At 46.5% G+C, this 12,220-nt stretch overlaps 1 protein-coding gene across 2 annotated transcripts in view; it reads left to right on the plus strand.

Moving 5' to 3' along the window:
* The first annotated feature begins 6,579 nt into the window (after window positions 1-6,579).
* The window catches only part of DPP4 (dipeptidyl peptidase 4), an 80,308-nt gene continuing 74,667 nt past the window's right edge, over window positions 6,580-12,220 (plus strand). Inside the window, exons 1-2 of one of the 2 annotated variants that reach the window (XM_055308123.1) lie at window positions 6,580-6,921; window positions 7,821-7,908. In XM_055308123.1, the coding sequence (XP_055164098.1) occupies window positions 6,856-6,921; window positions 7,821-7,908 (154 nt within the window). In that variant the 5' untranslated portion in view covers window positions 6,580-6,855. Of the gene's footprint in view, window positions 6,922-7,131; window positions 7,372-7,820; window positions 7,909-12,220 lie in introns of those variants that run through there. The other variant, XM_055308124.1, reaches the window with a different exon arrangement.

The following is a 12,220-nucleotide window of genomic DNA, read 5'->3' on the forward strand; positions in this document are numbered from 1 at the left end:
AGGCAGGGAGGGGAGTGGGAGTGTTTTATAGGAAAAAAATCAAAACAAAACAGGGGGACTTCAAGTATGCTCTGGTGGGAGATTATTGGCATGGGAAAACAGGAGGCAGGCTAACTAGAAGTGGAATATTTTGCAAGATTGGGTTGGGGAGCATATCCATCTTTTTTTGATTAGTTCCAAATTAGAGGCAAGGGAAGTTGGTAGTCATTGACCAGGTCCTGACCACTCTGGGCAGGTTGCTATTGAGGTTGTGAGACAGAATCCAATTGTCATATATGGTCTGGCCATCATCTGCATGCATATGCAGTTTCTGAGCATTAAAATGTCAGAGCTTAGTGGGGCACCTGGGTGGCTCAGTGGCTGGGTGTCTACCTTTGGCTCAGATCATCATCCCGGGGTCCTGGGATTGAGTCCTACATCAGGCTTCTTTCAGGGAGCCTGCTTCTCCCTCTGCCTATGCCTCTGCCTCACTCTCTGTGCCTCTCATGAATAAGTAAAATCTTAAAAAAAGAAAGAAAAAAAAAAAAGATTTCAGAGGTTAGCTTTCCCAGAATGAACTCAGTATATCTACCATATGATGGAACCAGCACTCTAAAGGAGTAATGATAGGCTGGTGATCCTGAGTAATTGCCACATTCTTGTTGGAACTGTGTCTGAACTATATAGCAAGCATTCTCAATGAGGGCAATATAACCCCAAGGGACTTTGGGGGCGGGGGGCAAAAAATGTTACTCTTCTTATATATAAAGCACAGATATATAGAGAATATGTTGTACATAAAGAGACATATGGTATATCTGTGGTCTTTAAGTTTCGTAGGGAGTTGATTAGAAAAAAATATCTAAAAAAATATCTAAAACAAGTCTGGAGTGGGGAAGGGTAGAGAATATAATAAAGAGAGAGAGAGAGAGAGAGAGAGAGAGAGAGAGAGACTATAGAGCCTTCCTAAGTACTTCTACCTATAACTATTCTTTCCAGCCACGGAACTAAATAGCATCTGACCACCCCTTTTTAGACTGCATTTGCTGTGCAGTTTCTGGCTCTTCAAACTTGTTCCTAATTGGCTTAGTTTCTGTTTGAAACACTACAACTACTTCTTCTCTCAAAGCATGGGGAATATTACCCGAATAAATGTCTCTGCATATACCCGTAGCAAAGACTTCCATGTGGTATCATTAAGAAGATCCAACTTCCCGTGGAGGTTGACCTCCAACCCCTCTCTAGTTGTCTCTTACCCATCCAGCATAGACTTCCGTCAAGTTCTCGCAGCTGAAGTTCAAGTATGACCTTTCTCTGGCAAAAACTTCAGTGGCTCCCTAGCACCTGCTGAATATTGAATTTAAGACTGAAGAATATTCCACAACGGACCATTATTTCCCAACATTCTCAAATACCCTGCATCCTGGTGAAACTAAGCCTAATAGGTATTCACTGAAGCTCTTCCAACTTTTTCATTCAGCCTTTGAGTGTAGTTATTTCTTTGGCCCCAAAGTTCTCCTTTCTATATACTTAAATCCATAGGAGTATCCAGCTAGCTAGCTGTCTTAAATATATCTCTTGGTAGAACTGAATTTTGTTGCAAATGGATTCCATTAAGAATACAAGCAGAATAATCTTCCAAACTATAGTTGGTAGGAAAAGCAGAAAGCTGAACGGAAACAGATGGAGTCAATGTTGAAGGTAACCTGTAAAGTGAGTTTCAATCTGGATTTTAAAGAAAGATGTGAGATTTGGCTTGGGCAGCAGGAGTTCATTCCCAGGTAAGTGGGGCAGGTTACATGGAGACTAGGTGTCCACTGAGCAAAAGAGCAAATAAAAACCTTTGTACTTACTTTACTTATCCTCCAGAGCCAACGCCAAGGAGGAAAATCTGTTCGGTTCCCTCACTACCCCCTCTGCCCTCACCAGCCTCCCTCTCTCCCTTCCTCCTACAGGTGAGATCCCATTTCTTCCATGCATCTGGTTCCAACCCCCAAGAGCACAGAGAAAGATTTAGGATATCTTTTCTTCACTTATCATTTCATGTTGTTGTTTTTTCAACACTTACTGACTACTATGTGTTCTGAGCATTTCCCTCGGCCCTGGAGAATAAAGGATGGAAGGAAATGATAAAAGAATAAATGGAACATTTCCAATCTTGATGAGGAGATGATTTATCAAATAACACGTACTATAATGGTGTTGGGGGTTTATTTGGTTATTTTTCATGTGGACTCTCCCATTCATTCCTCAACCTTCCCTTCCCTGCCCAGTACCCAATGCGGCTGACCCCTATAGACAACATGTCCTATTACCCAGGCTCCTTTGCCCTCTGCCCTTAGTTGGGTTCAGCCAATGGCAGGTACCAGCAAGATATTAAAGAGAAGTAGGAGAAAGGGACCAACGTACTTATTCCTTTTGCTTTTTATCTACTCTGCACTGCAATCTGACACTGGCTGCATCTTTGCAGAGCAATAGCTGACTCTAGGTGACCCTGCCCCCAGCACTCAAGGTTCTTAAAAGGGGTTATTCTCATAAATAGCTACAGGGATAACATGATAACCAGAGCATTTCACCTGCAGTGATGTGGTTCACTCATCAGCAAGAATGAAGGAGATGGGCAATATTCTAACCAGGGCTGGATTTAAGCCATCAGTAAAATTCTAGGACTGGGACAGAAATCTCCCTTAAGTTGCCATCATAGAAATTCACAGCCTCTCATCAAGTTTTCAGACTCAAATCATGCATTCTCAAGCCAGAATGCCATGTTTAAAATGAAGGCCAGTTTGAGGAAGGAGCCTGCAGTGCTGCTGCACTGAATACCTCAAGTCTTCTTGCAAGTCTTCCTTGGGGATGGTACAGTTGACTTTGAAAATGACCCGTGAAAACGGACATGCTCAGACATCTGAGGGGTTATTAAACACTGGTCCTAGGTTTATACTCATTTCTACAGAGTTAAAACACACTATGGCCCAGTGGTGTATTCGTTTCCTATTGCTGCTATAACAAATTACCACAAAGCTGGTGGCTTAAAGCAACACAAATGTGTCATCTTATGGTTCTGGAGGTGAGAAGTCTGAAAGAGGTCCTACTGGGCTCAAGTCGAGGTGTCATCAGGGGTGCATTCCTTCTAGAGGCTAAGGGGAAAAATCTTTTCCTTGCTTTTTTCAGCTTCTAGAGTCTTCACTCTTTAGCTTGTGGAGAGACATTATAGTAATAAAGACCAAGAGGAAGCCTCTGGAACTGTCCCTCCTTCATATCTATATGGTAAAATCAAAAGTAATACCACATCCCTGGGCAAGTACAGAGATTAGGGTCACTACCTAAGAAACCAAAAAATGCAAGAATGCTGGTTCTCTGTCCTATACTCAATTAATTTCCCTGTTCAGCCAGTGCAAAAGTAAAATGAATTCTGGAAAATGATTACAAATCAATCTCAGCTGCCACTTCTAGGGTGGTGATCTTACTGGGTCAAACATTACAGTCCCAGTATCTGGGGGCTATTTACCTGAATACTTTTTTCTTGATCTAATTAATAAGACCATCCAAAAGAGTTTGCCTTAACTTAGGAGGGTCAGCAGTGTAGTTTTACCATCTTACCTCACAGCTACATCAACTCTCTTCCTCCCTGTCGTAATATGGTCTCCTGGGACCTTGATCATCTTGATATCCCATAGAACATCACACTGGTCCATCACATGAGTAACATGATGCTAACTGGATCTCAAGTACAGTAAGTAACAATTTCTTTATGTGCTGTAGTAAGACTGAGATTAAATCCCATAAAAATTGTTGCAAAGTTTCAAGGAATTCAGTAGTCCAGCGCATGTCAGGCTATCTTCTTTGAAACAATAGTAAGTTCCTTGCATGCCCACCACGAAAGGAACAATGTTTGCCAGAACCCTTCAGATTTGGAGAAACAGTATACCACAACTGGATGTGCTTCTCCAACCCATTTGCTCAGTACCCTCTAGGTCTGTCTGTTTTGAATGAAGCCTGGAGCAAAAGAGGGCTTCCAAGTCAAGGCTGCCCTGATGTTTGGATCTTAATGACCTAGCAGACACAATAGTTATTAGACACACCTGTGGCAGACAGAGATACTGTACAGAACCTCTGGAAAACTCCAATATAAGAATCACAGAATATATGCCTGTGCTTCTTAGAGAAAAGTCATGCCCTCTTTGTCGATTTATTAGTTATCTATTCATGTGTAATAAAATACCCACAAAACTTAGGGGCCCATCTTAGATTTTGGTTACAGCAGTGAACAATGATTCACTATATGAAAATCGACCCCTCTCTTCCTCCTGGTAGAGAAAGAATGCATGATCATGACACACCAAGCATATTAGCGTGCTACCAAAGTACCAAAAACTGATTTCTTACAGATCAGAAATGGATGGTCTCACAGTCCTGGAGGCTAGAAGGCCTGGATCAAGAGAAGAGCAGGGTTGGCCCCCTCTGAGCTTGTGAAAGAAGAACCTGTCCCTAATTTCTCTCCTTGGCTTGTAGATAATCATCTCCTTGCATCTTTTTACATCATCTTCTTTCTATACGTGTCATCTGTGTACAAATTTCCCCTTTGTATAACCAGTCATGTTAGATTAGAGCCCACCCTAATTATTTCTTTTTCACCCGATTACTTCTCTAAAGACCTTATTTCCAAATAAGGTCACTTTCTGAACTACTGGGGATTGGGACTCCAGTATGTCTTTTCTGGGGGAGCAGCATCTCATTATTAAATGAAAACAATATTTATAAGATATGCCAGGAGAGCCTAAATGGTCCAGCAGGCACAAGAAAATCACAAGAGCAGAGAACTTGGCCTCCATGATGGCTTTTCCCACTGCTTCCATGTCTCTCCCTCAGCACACACCTGTCGCTTCTGGGGAGGTCTGGATAGCCAGGCCACAGAAGGAGGAAGTGCCAGCCTTATGCAAAGTGAGCTGGCCCCAATCCTAAGAGGATGGCTGCCAAGCCACAGCCCCGCTCAGGGCTGCCCTGAAACGCCCGTAGGAAGAGAAATCTTCCTAAGGGACAGAACTTTTATTACAGCTGTTTTTCCATTTTGTATGGAAAGAGAGATGGCCTGATACAAGATCAACACTGACTCAAAGGTGGTAGCTAATGTGTTGGCCAGCTGGTTCCTTAGGGACTTGGAAAAAACAAGACTGAAAGACTGGTGATAAATAAGTTGCAGTACGGGAGATTTGGGAAAGATTATCTGGGAGTGGGAAGAGTGTCTCATGGAATGTCCCTCCAGGGAAGAAGATTATCTGTCCCACGGATGTCAGCCAAACTTCCACCAGCATCCCCTTGCTGGATGTGCAGGCATGGAAGTCTAGCATGGGCTCAGCTGTATTGCCTTCACTCTCCAAGGCTGATGTGACCGTGGCTTCCCACTTCCATTGCTGTGTGTAGAACGGAGGTGAACCCTGAGCCCCCAATATGGTGCCATTCTCTGTAGTCCTTGTTGGATGGCTCTTTTCACAGTTCCTGCTCCCAGGCTCCAGTAGCACTATTGACTCACCTTGTGAACAGGTGGAAAGGGGAGGAGCGATCTGAGATATACTTGGAAAAGCAGACTGGAGAGGAATTGGTGGCCATGTGAATATAATAGGAGAATGGAGAAGAAAACCTGAGATGACTGAAGTTTTCAGGTTTTGTGAATGGTGAATGGGAACACTTTTAATGAAAACAGAAAAAAAAAACCAGAGATGATCAGAGAAGGGTAAGGAGAGACGGAGGAAGGGGGTGAAGAGTGCAGTGTGAGCCTCTGGGGATGGGTGTGGGGAGCACATGTAGGTATCATGAGCAACCAGGGGGCAAGAGGGAAAAAAATTCCCTGCGTTTAGAAGCCAAGTCAGTACTTGAGATGAAGGGTGAACACTGGAATCTCTTCCTAACCCTGCGTTAGTGTCCCACAGGACTTCACATGCTTAATCTTTTACCTCTAACTACGGACACAGAGCATTTGCTTTTCAGCTGCAGTAAACAAGCCAGAGAGGCCTATAAGGGGTGGGAGTACTTATCCTCAGGAAAGGAAGGAAGGAAGGAAGCATAGGGAGACCCTAAAGGCAAATGTTGACCAGGTATTTTAAACTGAAAGTGCCAAATGCAGGGACCTCGTCTGTCTTGTCCCACTTCTCTCTCTCCAGCGACTGAAAGAGGGAAAGAGGGTCGGGGACCTTGTAGCCACTCAAATATTTGGGGAGTGGATGGAATAAATGGGAATAAATGCCACAGAGGACAGGGAAGGAAGGGAGGAAGGGAGGAAGGAAGGAAGGAAGGAAAGAGGGGAGGAAGGAAGGAAGGAAGGAAGGAAGGAAGGAAGGAAGGAATGAAGGAAGGGAGGAAGGAAGGAAAGAGGGGAGGAAGGAAGGAAAGAAGGAAGGAGGGGAGAAAGGGAGGGAGGGAGGAAGGGGGAGAAGGAAGGAGGGGAGGGAAGGAGGGAAGGAGGAAGGAAGGAAGGGAGGGAGGGAGAGAGGGAGGGAGGGAGGGAGGGAGGAGGCACCTACAGGGCACAATGGGGAGCTGGGGAAGGGCGAAGACTCATGGAACCTTCTCTTCCCTAAACTCTTTGCAAGACTGAAAGATGGGAGTCAATCAACCACGTGAAGTGAAGGTCAAGAACTCGGGCTGAGGGCAGGCCCCAAGGAGTCCGAGCTGAGACCCTTGGACAAGTGCCTTAACCTTTCTGTGCCCAGCTTGTCTCCCTGTAAGATAAACGCGATAAATGCTTGGGGCAGAGCTGCTGGGAAAAGTCAGCTCCACGTAAGTGTGACTGTTAGTTTTGGCATCTCAAGGAGGAGGTAAGCCTGCAGGACAGGCTGGGAATTCCCCGCTGGCGGAGGGGGCCTTCAGGAGCCTTCACGAATGAGCCACCGCCTCGTGTCACCTGGCCTTCCGGGAGCTGGGGCCTCCCACGGAGCCCGAGCAGCGGTGAGCGCCCTGCACCTGCGCCCCGCCCGCACCTGCGCCCCGCACCTGCTCCCCGCACCTGCGCTCCGCCCGCACCTGGGCCCCGCACCTGCGCCCCGCCCGCACCAGCGCCCCCACCTGCGCCCCGGGGCGCCCCGCCCCGCACCTGCGCCCCCAGAGCCGCCCCGCGCGCGGGGCACCGGGGAAGACGCCTCTGGGGCGCCCGCGGCCGGGATGCCAGCGCCCCGCGCCCTCGCGCCCTCGCGCCCTCGCGCCCTCGCCCGCCGCCGGCCCGGGCCTTTATACGGAGCGGGCCGGGCGCTCACTAATGTTTAACTCGGGCCCAACCGGCGGGCGCGGCGGGACTGGGCGGCCCGGGCGGCGGGGCCGGACGCGCGTCTCCGCGGCCGCCTGACTTGAGGCCGCCGCCTGCGCCCCGCGCTCAGTTCCGGGCCCGCGCCGAGGATGAAGGTGAGTGCGGCGCCTCCCGCCCCGCCCGGTCCAGGTGCCTCCCGCCACGCGCCCCCGCTCTCACCCCGGAGCTCCAGCAGCGGGGCCGGGGGCTCCCGGGGAAGCGCGGGGCCGCCGTCCGGCAGGTGGCGGGACGTCCCGGGCCCGGGGCCGCGGGAACCCGCTGAGAGCCGCGGGAGGCGCACGGCCGCGCGGTCGCCGGCCCCTCGTTCCTCGGCTCCGCCGGCGGCGGCGCAGGCCAGCGGGCGCTAAAGGGCGCGCGTGCCCCGAGGTCAAGGGCGGCCGCTCGGGCAGCCTCCGCGCTGCGGCCCCCTCGGCCCCCTGCACCCCCGGGGCCCCGGGGGCCGAGCCCGCCGCCCGGGGGGCCCGCCGGGGGGCCCCGCCCCCCGCCCCCGCCGGGCCCGAGCCAGGGGCTCGCCCTGACCGGACGCCCTCTGCCCGGCTTGCAGACGCAGTGGAAGGTGCTCCTGGGACTGCTGGGGCTTGCTGCGCTCGTCACCGTCATCACCGTGCCCGCGGTTCTGCTCAACAAAGCCAGTAAGTTTGAAACATTTGCGAAAGATTTAGACGGTTGGAGACCAGGGTCAGGTTCTCTGTCACCGCGCTGAGGCGACGAGGGATCCCGCCGGGGGCTTGGACCCGCGAGCCCGGCGCCGCCGAGGCTTCCCCCGCGCCCTTGCTGCTCCTGGAGAGCGCGGCTGCGTGCCCGGCCGGCCGGGCTCCCGCTCAGGCTGCCAGAGCCTCCTATCATAAATGCATACTTCCTCACATCAGGACGAGTCTTCGGATTTCTTTTCTTATGAAACTTAAGTTTAAAGGTTTCACTTTAATATGATTACATTTAAAAATAAAAAAAAAGCCAAACCTTGTAGTTGTGATGTTCAAAGGAACAGATGTGGTGTCCAAAGGTCCCCAACAGTAGATGTCAGAAAAGGAGGGAAGAAGTAAGGGAGGGAAAAGCCCCAGAATACAGTTTTTAGAAAAGTCTACACGGGGAACCCAGGTTCTTTTCCTTCTGGGATGATGAAAAATGCATTAATCAGAGAGTTAAGATGCAGAGAAATAACTACTTGACCATTTGTAGAAATATAATAAATCATAAAGCTGGTGTATATACATGGTAATATTCTGGGGGGGGGTAGGGGTGGAAAGAATCAGTGATGTTTGGTGGATTCTTTGATTTAAAGCCAGCTTCGTTTTTTTTTTTTTTTTTTTTTTTTTTTATGGTTTCCTGACCCAGTTCTTAATATAAAACGTCCCTGTAATGGGATACACATTATTGGATGCAAACAACTGAGGATATCTAGTTTGAGTTTCCTCTGGCCTTACTTTCCTTTTAAGTAAATATTTACTTTCGTTTCAGTATTACACATTCTAGTCGGCCAACTGAAGCATTCTCTCTGGATGGTCTAGTCAACCAGGAAATGTGTAGACAGTGCTCGCACAATGAGGGGTCTTCTCCAGATTTCAAGGTGACAGCTCGGAATTAGTTTGCGAAGCTGTCAAGAACTATGTTTGCCTGACAATTTCAGGGTCAGGGCAAAGGTGCCAAAGGTTAAATACCTGAGTGGGTTGACCTATTGATGATTTTTAGTTAAGCAAGCAAATGGTTGCTACCATTTTAGACAATTCAATGGCAGACATCAGTTCCCTTACATCTGACTTTGTTGTGTTAAAATAGAACCGTTTTCCTAAACTCATACTTTGTAAATTTAAACAACCACACACACAAAGCCTTGTTGTAAGAAAAGAATGGGGCATCCATACAATCAATAAATATTATGCTACTTGCTGCAAATACAAAGATTAATAAAATTAATAAATTAATTTATAAAGGTCTCTGACCTCAAGAAGCTTATAACTACTGGGAAACGAATACACAAAAAATCAAAGTAACCTGGATAGCCCATTTGTCTCCAGAACGTCGCTGAGGCACCAGGGCATCACTGGAAGGATGGGCATAAAATTATAATTATCAGAGCATCCCTTAAGGCAAGTTGGAAGGAATACTTGAGTTTGATAAACCACTTGAAATAGGCAGTGCAATGGCCTGGGGGCCTGAGTCATGCAACAGCCTTCTAGAGGTAATTTGCTTTGTGGGGTAAGGCAGGCAGACTGGGAAGGGGCTGTCTTGCCATTTCCTTAGTCTCTTCCCCAAATGAAGTTTGGACAAGTATTTCAGGAACATTTTTTTTTTAATGGGGATTTCTCCAGAGATTCATGTGTCTTCATCTAAACATTATGATTTGATTTATCAAACATCCCAGTAGATTAGAAAGATTACTTCTGGGAAAGTCAGGGAAGTCTTTTCACGAGAAGTTTCTTCTAAGGGGATGCTTGAATAGTTGATATCAGTGTCTGGAGATAAGGTTTTACAGAAAGTGTAAACACCTTGAGAGTCTTAGAGACACAAGATCACGTCCTGTTATTGGATCAGAAAAGGACTCCTAGCAAAGAGGAAGGTGGGCAGCAGCAAAAGGAGTTGATTTTAACCTGTGGGTGATGAGAACTACTGGAGAACTTTGCACATGCCTGGACTGGTGGGCATGACAGTGGGAATGTGGGTGGAGTGGGGCAAGGCTGGAGGGGAAGCAGGGAAGTGTCCCAGAAGACTGATGATGCACACCAGAATTTGAAGGCTCAGACCCTCAAGCTACTCAGAAATGTGAACAATTAGACTTTGGTAATTGATTCAATGTAAAAGGAAGAAGAGGGTGGCTAAGGATGCCTTGTTGGGCAACTAGGTGAATATATGGTTTCATTGTGGACTTTATTTACACTTAAGAAATAACACCCAAGTTATTTCTTTTCTCATATTTCTTAATTGGCATGCATATATATTTGAGGAGAAAGGAGAAATCCTCCGGTTTCAACTGCTGCTTTATCATAGGGGACAGAGTTGAAAGCTCAGGAATGTGGCATTTTCACTAAATCAACAATCTCGTTCCCAGGCTGTGCCACGTGAAGGACAGCTTTCTTACAAAGAATCCAGAGTTACCACCCCAGAAGTTGTTCGCCATATTGCCAATCTAGTTTTAAAGTAAATAATAAAAAAAAAAGTAATGGGCAGGTAAAGAGGATAGGAGGTAGGAGAGAATAAATGGACAGGAAAGGAAGGAAAAGAAAAGAAGGAAAGGGGAAGGAGGAAGATTTAGAAAAAACAAAGTCCTACATCATGTGGAAAGCTAAGACATAAACAGCCAAAAAGAAGGAGGAAGAAATGAGCAAACTGAAGTTCATCCCCTGAAAAGTTGGTTTAAGAGAAGGTTAAGTATTTCCATATTAAACAGTGACTTCAGCAGAATTAAACACACCCAGAAGAGAGAGAAAGAGAGAGACAGACAGAGACAGAGAGGCATGAGCTTAATACTACTGTAGGATTTTTTAAAAAAATATTTTATTTATTTATTCATTAGAGACAGAGAGAGAAAGAGAGAGAGAGAGAGAGAGAGAGAGGGAGAGAGAGACAGGCAGAGGGAGAAGCAGGCTCCATGCAGGGAGCCCGATGTGGGACTCGATCCCAGGTCTCCAGGATCACACCCTGGGCTAAAGGTGGCACTAAACAGCTAAGCCACTGGGGCTGCCCTGTAGGATTTTTAGAATAAAAACCCCCTGAGGTCAGGAATTATTCATTTTGTCGAGCAAAAATAAAAGTTCATCTCTTCCTGTATGTATAATAAAGGATTGTATTTTTATTTTAAACCCTTCAGATATCCAATTATAGAAGGATATTACATGTAAGCATTCCATTTCCCAGAGAATCATCAGTAAACTAGGTAAATATACTTACTCTTAATGAAAGTATAGAAATCCTAGTGGCTTAGCAATTCCTTTATTTCCCCTTTCACTTTATGTTATGGGCTGTGCTTTTGAAATCTTTGTCAAATAGTTTCATTATTGAGTTGTTATTTGTCAGATCGTTTTATTTTTGAGTTTTATTATGGGATAGAAATGTATCTGTTCTTCTTTGGTCCTTTCCACTGTTTTAGCAGTAAATTTCCTGAATATCTGCTTTCAGTGCATAGGAAATTTGACTGCTCACCCATCCATCACCAGTCATAGAAGGAAACCCAAATGTGAAGGAGACAGGAATAATCAGAGAAAGAAAAGATAACATCTATGAAGTTTGCCCAAGGAAGTCCAGGATCTATTCCAGGTTTAAAAGCCCATAAATGTGCCTGAATGGAAGCTTTGTATATTTCAGAGGACAATTTCTAAACAGTGAGCTCTGTAAAAGCTCCAGTTGACTCCCGCTAGCTCAGTTGACTCTTGTCAACCTTTGTCAAGTGCTCATGAGGTCAGCGGGTTGGTCTTTTTCGGGCCAGCTATTGTGGTTCCCTGGCCACAGTATGTGACTTAAATTTCTCTCTTAGACATCTTGCCTCTCATCCCAGAAGGGATCAGACAGAAAAAGGGAGGACTGTGTGCCCAGTTGATGGGTAGAGAGAGACAACGTAAGATGACCGAATAGAGCTGGGTCAGTGTACTTAACAAAGTGCTGATGCCCATGGGAAATGTGAATACATGCAGGACCCCCTCGCTCGAGGAAGAGAAGGTGTGAAAACATGTAATAACAGTTAACACGTGTTCACTCTGTGCTGGGTATTGGGCTGAGGGCTTTCAGTGTCCTTCTCGGTTGATCCTTATAAGGGACAACCCTTTAGAGAAGTACTCTTTTCATCTCCATTTTTACAGAAATGCAAATTTCACTTTAAGATACTGCTTTAGTTATTCAGTGATGTGTAATGAATTACCCCAACACTTAAAACAACAACATCTGTTATCTCACAATTTCTGAGGGTCAAGAATTTGGCAGTGGCTTAGCTGGGAGGTTCTAGCTCAGGGTCTC

This window comes from Nyctereutes procyonoides, unplaced genomic scaffold, assembly GCF_905146905.1.
Source record: "Nyctereutes procyonoides isolate TBG_1078 unplaced genomic scaffold, NYPRO_anot_genome, whole genome shotgun sequence".
Taxonomy (NCBI): domain Eukaryota; kingdom Metazoa; phylum Chordata; class Mammalia; order Carnivora; family Canidae; genus Nyctereutes; species Nyctereutes procyonoides.